This window comes from Anneissia japonica, unplaced genomic scaffold (genome assembly GCF_011630105.1).
Source record: "Anneissia japonica isolate Jap-2015-1 unplaced genomic scaffold, ASM1163010v1 scaffold287754_len4335492_cov202, whole genome shotgun sequence".
Taxonomy (NCBI): domain Eukaryota; kingdom Metazoa; phylum Echinodermata; class Crinoidea; order Comatulida; family Comatulidae; genus Anneissia; species Anneissia japonica.
In genome coordinates, this window is record NW_022705543.1 from 2,289,472 (window position 1) to 2,304,526 (window position 15,055).

The 15,055-nt window shown below is 36.7% G+C and overlaps 1 protein-coding gene across 3 annotated transcripts in view; it reads right to left on the reverse strand.

The window, feature by feature from the left end:
* LOC117105796 overlaps positions 1 to 15,055 on the reverse strand; it is a 37,033-nt gene that overhangs the window by 17,325 nt on the left and 4,653 nt on the right. For 2 of the 3 annotated variants that reach the window (XM_033247076.1, XM_033247074.1), the window contains exons 1-2: positions 11,752 to 11,972; positions 6,875 to 9,180 (exon numbers count right to left, since the gene is read on the reverse strand). In XM_033247076.1, coding sequence (XP_033102967.1) covers positions 6,875 to 9,180; positions 11,752 to 11,773 — 2,328 coding nt within the window. In that variant the 5' untranslated portion in view covers positions 11,774 to 11,972. Of the gene's footprint in view, positions 1 to 6,874; positions 9,181 to 11,751; positions 11,973 to 15,055 lie in introns of those variants that run through there. The other variant, XM_033247075.1, reaches the window with a different exon arrangement.

The window sequence follows — 15,055 nt, forward strand, 5'->3', positions numbered from 1 at the left end:
CTGTTAAGTGGTTCTCCAATTACCTCTGCTTCCGAATTTTTATAAACTTCACAACACAAAAGCAATTTTTCTTGTATTCTGATTCTATTTCCTCCTTATCCAATAGAATGTAAGAAAGTTGAATCTTCTTTATACGATTTTAGCTAGAGAACAATATCTAGGAATATTAGGATTTGAACCTAGGTCTTTATTTTGGAAGGCAAGCCGCGCACCTTAACCAACGAGCAACACTTGACTTGACATTTAACAATAGAATAAAATAATATTTAAAAATTGACAAAATTTGCACCCAGATTCCTATAATTACAAGAGTTAGTATGAAACCAGTACGATTACACAGGTTAGAGGGGATTATCTCTTATCTGAATGGTGGTACGATCTATCTATTAAATGTATTGCAATACCTCCTAATGCACCACAGATTAACTTACTTTTGTGCTTCACAAGCGTAAAATTCTGTGATCCTCCCGGATGTTTTTTTACATTTTCTTATTATTTACCACATTCTCAATGTATTATGATTCTCTAACAATCCGCGAGTATCCTTGTTTATGTTGGCATTCTATTATGAAAACTTTTTGCTTTGTCTGTACTTACCTCAGTCAGCATTGCGATAAAAAGTACTTACAAACAATAAGCAAAAGGTGCAACATCATAAAAATTATTATTATGTGACCATTCTACAATTGCATTTCATTTCATTTATTTTGTCAGAAAAACATGCAATAAGGACACGAGAAAATACACTAGATAGCAACAATAGCAATAACTGTTAAGTGGTTCTCCAATTACCTTTGCTTCCGAATTTTTATAAACTTCACAACACAAAAGCAATTTTTCTTGGATTCTGATTCTATTTCCTCCTTATCCAATAGAATGTAAGAAAGTTGAATCTTCTTTAAACGATTTTAGCTAGAGAACAATATCTAGGTTTGCTAGGATTTGAACCTAGGTCTTTATTTTGGAAGGCAAGCCGCGCACCTTAACCAACGAGCAACACTTGACGCTAAATATGAAAGATATAGTAAGAAGGGAGACGAGGCAGTGCAACACTTTCCTCTGTCACATACTGTTTGGACAGTCAAAATGTCAATATTCTGAACTATAGTTCTTGACCCTTCCCTGTGAAAGATGCTGTCAAGAGAATCAATCAATCAAATCAATCAATGAATTTATAAGTTAAACGAAGTTTAATGTTCTCTATTGTAATTCTTTGACAAACTAGAAAGTCATTGTTTATGCTAATATATTTCTAAATAGAAAGTTACTTTAGCGAGTTTGCTTTGGTAAATCTTGATGACTACCTCAGTAATCATTGCGGTAAAAATTTAGATTCAAATTACTTGTTAACTATAAGTAAAAGGTGCAACAGTGCAAAAGATTTTACTTTAATTACGGCTTAATTTATATAAACGTTTTGTTTACCAGTTTCGCAAAAACACGAAGGGAGGTTTTAGCATACTATTCTAATATTTCCTTATCCACCCAATGATGCTTTGGTTAAGCGATTTTTACTTCGTTAAATGTTGATGAACTGAACCTACCTCAGTAAGCATTGCGGTAAAAATTCTCATTAAAATTACTTACGAACCATAGTAAAAGGTACAATAGGCCTACAAAAAAACAACCTTGGATACCAGTTTAATTAATTCTATTTCTATAAACGTTTTGTTTACCTGTGTCGCAAAAACACGGAGGAAGGTTTTTAGCGTACTATTCTGATTTTATTTCCTTCTTATTCACGAAACAACATTACACTTTACCCTTTTTGTATTCGACCAATACCGGTAAGTAAAAGTGCAACAATCCACTTTACCTTTATAATTACTTCTGCTTTAATTCCGTTAACGTTTTGTTTTCTAGTTTTGCAACAACACGAAATGAAGTTTTTAGCATTATTCTGATTTTATTTCCTTCTTATCTACGAATGATTAACCAAACAGCATGTAAATAAGAATTTTTTGAACTTAGCAAGAGGGCTGTTTCTTTACCAGAACTATAGTAGGTGTTGCCAGTATTTGAACCAACGTATATGGGGTTGAAAGGCAAGTATCTATTAAGGGGAAGGGAAAAGAGCCAGAAGATTTCACTCTCTTGACACGCCCAGTCTGGATGACCAAAATTTTAAATAGGCCTACTGTATTAGATTATCCAGAAAACCTGTTCTTTGCGGAAGGGTGCACGCCCCCCCCCCCACCACCCCAAAAAACTGTGCTCTATGTATTGTATACAGTATATATTAAACAACAGGTCGTATTTATGTCACGTAAACACTCTATATTTTATCCATATTTTTTACCATATGGATCTTGTTCCAGATGTAATAGATTGATTGTCCATCTGCAACTGCCATACGCAGTCACGCCTACTCAATATGACAGAAATATAATAGGCCTAATGATTTACAAAACAATGTTGTTACGGTGACCCCCATAACTCCAGCATGGCCAGATTGACGATCCTTATAAACACGCTCTTACCTCCAGGTACGAACCCCCACAGAGTTTCAGCTACTATTACTTTGCTAAAAGAGCCAAATACTCATATATAGATATTTCAGCATGGTGCATGCCGGGTAGACTATAATGATAATTAATGGTAGGTTTAAATTTATTACTAATGGTGGTTTGTTATAATGCAAACAAAAACATATTGTTTTATGGATAATTAATGAAGCACTGTCTCTTATAGCCGCTCTACTTTTAAGTCCCTATGGTACGACCCTTTTACCTAAACTAATTAAAATAGCCAAACCAAAAATAAAAACCAAACCAAAATAATTTTACTTTACTCTTAAAGTTATACTGCCACTAAATACTAAAATAAATTTTTCTTTTAAATTCTTAAATCCAGGCTCCGGAGGAAAAAAATGTTAATATGTTGTACAACTGGTGCTTTTTATGACAAAAAAAAAAGTTGGAGTGATATAATGAGATAAAGATTTTTGAATATTTAACCGTTAGGCCTACTGAGTTTTTCGACAAACACACTTTTTGAGAAAAACCAGTTGTAGAACATGTCAAAAAATTGATTTCCTGCGGAGCCTGTCTTTAAAATAAAACTGCATGTAAAGAATCACACAGGTTATCAATATGTCTCACGCGAGTTAGCGCCTCGGTGGAGTCGGCTCGAGTTGCTTCATGCGCATGTCCTAAACTTTGCTAATGTTTTTAGGTAAGACACTTTTAAATAGTAAAAGATAAAGTACATTCAAGTAGGCCTATGGTATAAAGACATCGAATAGACCTTGCGTCTATGAGTGGTCAGATTATCATTTTCAAATTATGGCTAAATAAAATTAAAGGAATAATAGAGATATATATTTTCTCGCCTAATTTCGACAAAGAGCTAAAAGAGGGTAGTTGGTGATAAAGGAATAGCTAAAATAAAATAATTGTAAATGAAATTCCATTGAATTTAGTTTGTGCACTTTAAACAAGAGAAAGCTCAAATGGTTCAATGGTTCCAATGTATTTTTCTTTACCCTTACAAATGTTGTCGCTCTAATGAACATAATAGACTATCCTTTATTAATCATTTGTGGGTCGCTTTTAATCTTAGACGGTGACCAGAAGTTCATAAGACCGAAAAAAATCAAAATAACCCGAAAAAAGGGGAAAAAAATCACACACACCCACCTACACACAGAAAAAGTAAAGTTGCGATATTGGACATCTTTCTTTATAAATCTGAAATTAGCAACAGCAAGACACGGGCATCATTCCGTGATTACTTTGTACATTACTGTCAATAAAAACTGATCGCTGACAGCTATGGTATTACTGGGAAGAGGAGATAAATGCTAATTTTCTAGAACCGATGGATCTTTGTGTCCCCTGTGGCCCCTGACCCCAGATCACTCGGCTCTTACAAATTCCGAATTTTCGCGAAGAGTGAGCCTTATACACATAGTAAAGGAAGTCATTAACAGAACGCCAAAACTGCTAATTTTTCGGCGTTTTTGGCCCCTGGACCATGACCTAAGTTATGTTGGTAGCCACGGGATTTTCGCTGCATTTCCAAAATAGGCCTACTCGAAATAATATAATTTTCAACATGTAAGAGACATTTAATTAATATAAAATTAAATTGACAATCTTACTAATTTGAGATTTTCTAACAAAATATGAACAATGAAATTCTGATATTGATTTTGGTCGGTGGAACCAAGTCTTCTCAAAAGCAGCTCACTGTGTACATCTGGTCCGTGCGTACGTAAAGCCTGGTTCTCACGAGAGCCCTAGTATCCGGATCGGGAGCTAACCGTTAGCACATGTGTGAGAACGCTCGATCGGTTAACGCTAACCGTTAGCGGTGAGCAAGCGCTATCGGTTAGCACGTTGAGCGCGTTTCTATCATCACTGTTTCGATCATCATATTCTTGGTATCCGGATCGGGATCTTCTCGTATTGACGCACGGCAGCTAACGGTTAGCAGGATCCGGATCCTGCTAACCGTTAGCTGCCGTGTAAGAACATAACCTAAATGTACATGGTCATCTGTCTAACGGTTGCCCCGATACTTTCGTTCACTTGAGCCCTTTGACGTTGTGGAAGAACGTGTACCAACAGCATACTCACTGACCACACCCATATGCCAATTCAGCACAACAGTAGGCCTAAAGCCAAAAGTAAATTAGAGTTGTTTATGACAATTATTGAATATCAAGCTACTAAAAAATACCTATTAACAAGTCGCCTGAAGATATTTGCGTCAATTGTCTTCATATTTTTTCCAATTACATTAATAAATTGATCGTCCAATAAACAATAATTACAAAATTCATACATTTCTAATGAAGATTGCTTATATCCCGAGGCTCCGTATGCAGACTAACATTTTAATGCAACACTGGAATGCTAGTTATAATTGCAAATACTTGAACAAATTACTTTAAAATTGCCTTGTCAGTTTGCTTTCTTGAAAAATAACAAGTCGTTCATGTATTTGCAATATTAGCAGCGAGCGTATTGACCTATATCTAGCACTTGGAGTCAAAACCTAGTCTTGGTAATGGAATCGTATTTGTGGCTGCAACGCTCTTCACCTTTTGGTCCCCAGTGGTGAAACCCGAAGCTTTTGCTAACTAATTCAATTTACATTTAATTTAAAGGCAGCAGAAAAGCGGTCAAAAGTATGTCTGAAGCTATCTTTTCCTCACATGAATAATTAATGATATTTTCATCTTTATTGTTCTTATATGCGAGAATTGAGTTGAGATTACACAATGAGAAAAAATAATGTAATACGTTTTCAACTCTTTTTTGAAAGAGTTTTTACTCCCGTACATTAACAAATACCCTAGGTACAGATGAACTAACAAAATTCTTCAATAATTACAAACTTCCCGCTTTAGGGTGAACTTTTTCCAGAAATCACAGATGTTAAGAACCAGAAAATGAGTGATGGGAGTTTTCACTATCTGCCCTGGTTATCGTGCACAATCTCTACAATAAATCAATTCATGTAATCTACAAAACAAACCTCAGGCCTACGTTGATCATATTAATATTGTATATACGAGGTAAATCATATTAATTAACTAATACAGTAGATAAAATATTTAGTGAAAACATTTGTTTTGAAAACTCACAATTTTGGGATTACTGTACCTTATTTTAAAAGTTTTCATCAGCTTCATGCCATGCCATAACATTCAATTTTATACAGAATTCAAATGATATAACGCAGCCTTAAATAGTTAAATTAATTATCGGCCTTTCTTAATACTCCCAACGACTAGCTATTTAAGTTATCAAATTAATTTGAAACAAAAGAAGATCTGAGCTGCAAATGAGTTACTAGTAGCTTAGGCATTTGTCAATATGTCAGAATCAATAATAAAAATAATAATAAATAATAAATAATAATAATAATAATAATAATAATAATAATAATAATAATAATAATAATAATAATAATAATAATAATAATAATAATAATATGTCGGTCTTATAGCGTTTCATGCATAAAGCCTCTAAGCGCTTCAACAAGGTCTTTTGAAGAGGACAGCTACCACCGGCACATTAATATTAAACAAATACGACATAAAATAATATGGTGGAGCGATCTAGCAGAAGTGAAAATTTTACAACCAAAAAAATGTATGTCCTTGTGTACGTGTTTGTCAAGATTTCCCTGGGAATAGGAGACATTTATCGCTATAGGCCTACCAAGTTCCCTGATTGCAGCCAGCGTCAGCCCGACATGAAAACATCGCGTAACTCAAAATTTGAATAAATATGCTTTCACCAGCTTTACTAAACACTTTGTTCAAATCTCCGCGATGTACTGTATAACGGACTTCGGATTGTTTACTGTTCCTCATGAAATGTGGTTAATATCTATCTACAGTATGTGGCTGATAAAACGACATAACTCTATGCATCAAACCCATTCGATATCATTCTGAATGTTCATTTAATGTGACATCAGTCATTCTTATCCAAATACCTTTGAGATGACATATTATAAATTGATTGAATGGAACCTGTTCAGAGTGAACATACTATTTTTAAAAGTTCAGGTCAAGTTAATTTTGTGTACGCAGTACTTTAACGGTAGCGTATTTGGTAAAGGTGTCAATTCAGTATCAAAAAGCACTCAGAAATATAACACAATAGAATAAGGCATTTTTTTAATACACTTATTTTAGAAACGTTTCACTTCTTAAGAATCCCAATAAAATAAGCTGGTCTTTTGAACATTACGTTGCTGGAATCGACCTGGAATTTTGTACAACTTAAGAAAATAATTGATCAGATAATAGTAGGCCAGGTACAGTATCAGTTTAGTAGAAAAGAAACTTCACAGTTGTTTAATCTTAATTATGAATACAGTAATTGGTATATATCAAAAGCTTTTGTAAACTTACCATTTTGATGTAACCGGAGAACATTTCACCATTCATTTCTGACTCAGCTTCGATCACGAATGTTCCCTCTGGAAGTTCTTCCTCCAATGTTGAACACATCCACCGGGAACCAGTCTCATCATTCCTATGGATAACGATCGATCGACCAACGACACTGAGAGGCCCAAACAAAGGTAGATTAGCATCATGATACACTGCATTCACACTGTCTACGCCTGCAAATGAACCGTATTTATTACTTAAATCACCGACTTCGTACATATCGTCTGTTCCATTTGCTGGAGTTGAGGCGTTAAATGGGTTGAAGTGGTTTTGAACAGACATGACACTACAAGGCGATTCCGCTTTCATTGGTACTGGTAGTAGATGTACGTGATATCCTCCGGCTAAATTTCCGAGGTTCTGCATATTTATTTCAGATTTTGTCAAATCGTATTTGGAATTCTGCGTGAATCGCATCTCTCCATTCGCCGGACCTTCTGTCCATGTTCCTGTACTAAGTACCTTTGGTTCCAGAGTGTAGAGATTGGTGCAGGCCATACGCGGAGCACCTGAATCTGCAACGTGGATGACAATACTCATAGATTCAATGGTTCCAAATCCTGAAAGAGGAAGCTGTACATCAGTGCCGAATATCTTTCCTACTTTTGTGTTCATTGATTCGGCGATAGCTAGTTTTCCATGTTTATTCGACAAGTCACCGACTTCGCACCTCATCGGGAACTCAGCATTGCATCCAGAGTAATTGTCTAAATACACATTGAATGGATTGGAATGTCCTTTGCAGCTTTTACAAACATCAGTGTCTGTCATCATATCACTACCCACCTTTGAAATATGCACATGCCAATTGTGGTTGGAGGTGGTTGGAGACCCGTTTGCATAGGTAACATCAATGAAGACTGACGTATCCGACAACGGATCGTCAACCAACTGCCGAAACATTATACTCCCGACGACAGGAGTCTGGAATTTTCCATATACGGTTTTAACTTCACCAGGGTAGCCAATTGTTCCGCATACCCATCGGGAACCATCCGACGAAAAGTGAATAACAACTGACCGCCCTATGATACTATTGCGTCCATACAATGGCAAGTTCCAGTCCATGTACGTTGTCATTAGGTTATTATAACCGGTTAAAAGACCATATTTTCCGCTGAGATCGCCCACTTCGTATCTATCTTGCGTAGTGTTGGCTGGAGCGGGGTAATTCGCATTTTTTGGTACATCATATGGGTTAAAGTGACCAGACACCGATGCATCGCTACAGATCTGGTCCTCTGCGCTAAACCGTTGTGGAACTGGGAACTTGTGCACGTGAAAGCCACCTGCTATAGACCGCATGTTGTGCAAATTGATTTGCACACTTGTGTAGTCGAGTGGAGAGGTTTGTCGGAATATGAATGAACCTTGTACGTGATCAGAATCAATTTTTGCCGTGACTTCTTTGCCAACGAGTTTTCTCACATATGCACAAGAGCTTACGTTCGCCTCGCTTTCCAGCACTAGTATCTTTTGTAGAATGGAACTACTTCCAGAAAGAGGCAAAACAGGATCGTTGAAAAAGTACTTTATATTTGAAGCAACGGGTTGGACAGTCAGATCAGAAAATTTGCCAGTTAGATCACCGACGGCACAGTTTTTCAAATCTATTTTATCACAAAAATCTACATTAACATTCTTTGGGTTAAATGGCTCGCTGGACATGACTTGGTCACATATCATATCCGGAGACAAACTTGTATTAACTTCACCACTGAAATCTGCCACACGCCAACTATAAACTGCAGACTCAATTGGTGCGACAGTATCGTACAGATCCACAAACAACGTCGTGATGTCCGCACTGTTATCAGCGGCTTGACGAAACATGATTGTACCTGCAAAAGGTTCCTGAAACGTTGCAACAGCGGTGATGACGTCTGCTGTGTCACGATGGATATGCGCGCAGATGAGTTCATGACTACCATCTCTTGACAAGACAATTGATCTATCCACCACCATGTCATTTAAAGTGCTAGTTCTACTATATGGCTGAGTATTTGCGGGCAAGGGTTCCCCAAACTCATCGCTAAAGCTGTGTAATACTTCACCGACTGCTAAACATGGCGACTCTGTGTTGTAAAACATTGGTAACTGATGTACTGACCAACTGTAGTTATACTGTAATCCTGACAGGCTTGTGATTATATTGTAACCGCCGCCATTACTTATTGTGAAGCTTATATTGCCCGTGACGCCTCCCATATTGAACGTAGCAATCTCAGAGTGGACTCCGATAACTAATATTGCCACAATAAAACCTGAAAAATTAATGAATTCGATAATAGTTTAGTCCTCGTATCAGAAAGGCATCGGCAGGCGATTGTTTTTTTTATTATTTTATGTTTTGGCATGTTCATGAATGGCACAGAAAATAAATTCACTCAAATAGGCCTACTGTATTATTCTAACATTTCATAAATTTTTATACACTACACCCACGCTTCCGAAAAGTAGGTCACCAAACTTCAGCTTTGGGTCGTAAGCAGGTTTGCAAAAAAGAAAAAAAAGAAAAAAAAAAAGACTGTCAATTCACGTGCTACGACGGTAATTTACACAGTTGATGTAAAGTCTTCAACAGATCTGACGACTTGACCAATGGTGATCAATATTTTATTTTTGCCCACAATGAATATCTTTTATCCAGCCACAACATAAATGTGTAAATCTAAATATTCCACTATTTAAAAAGTATGTATATATAAATTAAAAATATAAACTCGCGGCCAATTTAAGAGGGAGCAGCCGGTCTGCGCCCCTCTCCCCTCCCCTAAATTTTACAAAATATACAAATAATGAAGAAAAAAAATGAAAATTGTATTCAAATTTAAGTCTGAGAATGTCATTTCCGGCGATCTAGTGGTACCATAATCATAAAATGTCTTGGCCAATCATGGTGGGACTGAGGTGGGTAGACCCTCTATTCGTAAAAGGTCCCTCCTTCATGGTCGCCCTCTATATCGAATTCCTGGATACGCCACTGATTAATAGTAAGACAAATATTGATATTTGTTGTTTACTTATGCCGTTGGTATGTTATTCATGTTTGTGTACTAAATTTATTATGTTTATTACCGATTGATCAGGATTGATCAGCTTTGGTTTCAACTAATTGTCGACAAAGGTCGAACCCATATGAAGTAGGCTATAATGTATCCGTAGGCCTACTATGTTATATTAAGCTAGAATTAGAGCCAGATTTTTCGGGTTTTTTTTAGAGTATATCCTAATGTTTGTCCCCATTACTCTCGCTCTCAGGTCGACTTAGGCCTATATGCGAACAGAGATTCCACTAGATTTTTATTTCATGGAGATGTTTCAAAAACGGAGTGGAATCGCGAAGATTGACTTAGCTGAAATACTGGGATCGTTTCAACGGAGAAGGCCCTATGCGATATCACTGAACATTATCTTTATGATAAATTCTGGCCGTAATCTGCAACAAAATACTGTAGTAAATGAAAAGACATCTTTAATTTTGTACCCTAAAGAACGGCCCTGGTAACCAGCGACCCGTTATTCAATTTTGACTAATGCCTAATCAAGTGCACAGAACACAAAGTGACGCCGTTTGTGCACTGATACATAGAACTTTCCAGGTTAAATATAGAATGATGTAGAACCAGTATCGACATGGTATATCATTAAGCGCCACCAAAATATTGAAAGAGTTGAGCACAACGACTAAATTATTCGTGAACATGCGTTTATATATTACGCGTGCGGTTCAATTTCAATTCGGGCAAATTTACACAAATAATATTTATAGCCTAATAATTCCAGCTCCTGATAGCCGCCTTGATAGTTCCCTGTCGAATATTATTAGGCCGTATTAGATTAGTTGTCTTTTTGTATCATTTAGACGATGTGATTTCATATAGAATGTTTTTTGTAAACATCAAATCATGTTCGCATCGTTCAAATCTTTAGTTAAATTCACATAATGGGGTGATCGATTGCTGACTAGGGACGTTTAATCATTACCAAAGGTGTATTTATGTAGATTATGCAGGCTCTCCCAGTCGAAGTACATTCTGATTCACGCCTCATTTAAATGGATCAAACTTCATAGCCGACTTGTTCACGTACATACCATAGGAAATAACAAACTCGTTATGTGTATGGGGGTGTGTGGTTGTGTAACATCGAAGGCAGGCCTACTCATTAAATTGTGATTAAAACTAAACGTGGTTTCTGTTGCACTTTTTGTTTTGCGTTCCTTCACCGTCTCCCATAGCGACCTACAGTATGCGATAATAATATATCTGCTTCCATGAAACTGCATCTTATTACTATTGAAACACCACACACGTGGGTTTTGAAGGTCCTGAAAGAAGGAACGTGCTGCACTTAATAGGGGTCGATGTCGAGAGATACGACGCTAATGCAAACAAAGTTAGTATAACACGCGACCCATATACAAATAGAGCGCTCCTCGACACTCGCTCTCCTTGTAAAGAACCATATTATTACCATATCTTCATGAATTGTACTTACGGAATTATCATTTATGTCCTAACAATTGCCGAAGACGTCACAACTTTATGTATCAACACGAGAATAAGCAACTTATTCCCTGGGTATACCTACTACACGAGTCAGGTTGCAGCGCGATAACTTATTAACCAGGAAAATGTGCAACATTGTCGGATATTAGTACGCTACTATATCAATGAATCTATAAGAGGTCTTAGTCTGAAATGGAAGATATTCTGTGGTTCAAAAAATCCTCGTTACTGACTGGATAAAGTACCTATTTGAATTACAGATAGTGAGCAAACCCATATTATAACAAAAAAAAAAAACCCCAATCAATAAAGTAAACTACTCACAAGACAGGTAAACGCAATCCATAGCTATTACGACGATAGGCTAATGTTGCTTGAGGAAATAGTAGTAGATGGCGGGGTTCTTTGAAATGAAATGTCGCTGTACTATATAGCACGTATATGGTTTCTGTCTGTAAACATGAACCCGGGGGAACTAAATGATAACTTGGAGCCGATTAACTCGCTGCGTACTGTGCTCCGTAAAGCTGTGTGGTGAATTGTAAGGATATTTCAGTAAGTGGAGTGAGCTATTGTTTACTCGGAGCATGCCCAGTAGATTAATACAATTATGGGACTACTGTTCTACTCGTGATGGACACGCGTAGGTATGAAGCACCGATGTCAGTTTTTTTTTACGTTGGTGATTAATTCTTGAAACGGTTGCACGATAATGTTTTGTAATGGTGTATGTACTAATAAGACACATAATTTCACACATACCGAAGAAATATTAGCGGTTTTAGCTCTCAATTCCCACACCAACACCCCCCAGATTGGTTGAAAACCGGAGTAGGTTTAACTTTACCTCAATGGGCATAAGTGGCATTACTTAGGCCTATAAATTCACACCTTCCAGCAACAGATAAATTATAGCCTATTATTCTAACGTCTGTCAATCTTCATTTTACAGTAGTTGTGTATAATTAAAAGCGGATCAGGTTTTCTCGTGAATGTTGAATAAACGGTGGTTTTTAGGGAAAGGGGTTCAGAATCGGAGGGAAGGTTTTCTAGATTCCAGGAAATATACTTCACAACATTCTTAGTGGATAGTTAATGACCTTAAATTCCTGCGTTTTCGATTTCGATTTATTTCACATTCATATTCACAAGTATGATTACAATAGAAAATTTAAAGTATGCTTATAACAATAAATAAAAATATGAAAATGAAATGTAAGGAATTACATTGAAAGCAAAGCTTTTAACACGTAACCCTTTAATAAAAAATAGATAATACAAAAAAATTAATCAGGCCTTATCAAGGAAACCTGCCGGACACCATCCCGGTATTTCTAAATCATGGTTTCGGGGCCTGAATAAAGATTGCTAGTACAAGTGATATGTTAAACTAAAAGTAATCTAATCTAGTCCATCTAAAGGTAAAACTTTTCCCCGCTTGGCACCATCCCGGTATTTCCGAGTCTAGGTTTCGGTGCCGGAAGATTATTATTTACGTGCTGAATCATGATAACATTTATTTTTCCATGTTTTTTTGACCCATTTTAGTTCTTTTAAAGTTAGAAGATAAGTTACATTTCTTTCTGGTATTATGATCGTGAACAGATTCATGTGTATGGAATAATGAATTGGAACATTCTAGGTGTAGTAAATTTGAATGGTACGGTATTTGTGCATAAATATAGCCGTTTCTTTTAAATGTCAAAAAGGCGTTAATGAAGATAAATGATAATTAATGACTGACATAATTGCTGCAGTTTTTGAAACGTTAAATCTAAGTGATGAGAGCACATCGACAGTACAACGAGTCATCATAGCGCTACTTTATACCCATTTGCCATTCCAGACCATTTTGCGTATATATCATGCCAAAGATACAGCAAAAGGTTCAACAACATAATGTAATACTGTATAGGCTTATAAATGCAAGCATATTGAATCTCACGATACGTGGAACAGTAGAGAATCCGCTAATTTTTATCCTATACTAATACCGTACACGAAATCTTTGATGTTTAATCTTACTGTAGGCCCTAATTACGTGAGTTCACGACATGACAGAATTCAGTTTTCGGAGGCTCTAGACCCTATCGGTTCTCTCGATTTAACAATATATATTTATTCTTGATGACGCTTAAATAAAAGAGAAAGGCAGAATAAAATGGTTTAGTTGATTTTTGGAGCGACATTCATACTATTTATTTCTACAGTCCCTTTGTGAAAAAACGGGGACCTCAATCACTACACAATGCTCTGCTGTCAACATGCGTTAAACTGCGTCACTATTCATAATCTTTGAGGGACTGACAGATCTGGTTTAATTGTGTCGGTTACTGGGAGATTTCATACGTAACGTTCCCAGTGAATTTAGTGTTATAGGCTGCACATCAGTAATATACGTGAAAAAAGGTAGGCCTATACGGAATAGATAAAACAGTATTTTTTCAAATATTAATATCACCCTTAATATTACCCTTAATAAGGTCTATGCCTCGACATGGGCTTTAGTTCGGCTTCGGCGACTTGCGTACGGGATGGTGGATCTTCAATCGACAAACCTTTTGAGAACCGTTAACCTACAGTACTAAGCATCTGTAACGCAGTCACACAAGTGTAACCAGCGATGCGAATCTAATTATGCTAGAATTTTAAAATTTATAAATAGATCCTAGATCCCTACCCCCTAAATACTATCCCATCCCCCTTCGCTAGCGCCACCCCTGTGGCGGTCCTACCTTATCATTAAGCCCCAATTTACCTTAACCTTTATTGCATTACATCAGGGCCGGCGGAAAGTTTTTTAAAGCGGGGTGGGGGGGGGGCACTCTTTCTTTTCTTGAATTTCTTTCCGATCATACAAATATCTGCATAAACATTATATATTTTCTGCCAAAAAGTGGGGGACCGGGCCCGAGGGGCCCGCAGGTTTCGCCGGCCATGTATATATCTGTCACAGCACTGGAATATGAAACAATATAGAACTTTTATCGTTTTAATTACAAATTCAATTCAAATTTATTCGGCATCACATAAAGAAAACATTTACAATATACAAAATGTGGTAGAGACAGTTCAAACATCATTAAAAATGGACAGATGCCAGGAAAGCCAATGAAAGTCTTCAAAAAGAAAAACTTACTTCCAATGGGATCCAGGTAGGCCCTACTGTATTATAGGGCTACTCCATCATAAATGTATTGTATTTGCATTGCGAATTATTGATACAATTTAGTTAGTTATAGATCAACTGAAATCAAAGAACTCAACTCATTGTTCACTACTATGGTCAATTTCACATCCTTAATAGGGAACCTTTTTTAGGGGACATCCATATTGAGGTGATGCTTTTTTCGTCCTGAAGGTGTCCCCCCTATAATATGGATTATACTGTAATTTTATTTGTAATTTCAACAGATGGGTGTGTTCTACCTGGGATGCACTTTCCTGCATTCTCAGGAGTTATGGCGATGGTGATTAAGAGAATGATGATGACATAGGCGGTGAATAGTCGAGTGATGGAAGGACTAACGAAATCAAATTCAGCACACCATAAATGTGGCCAGAGCAAGGGCAAAAATCTTTTTGAGAAATAAAGTTTGGGTGTGGACATAATGACTCTACATTCACC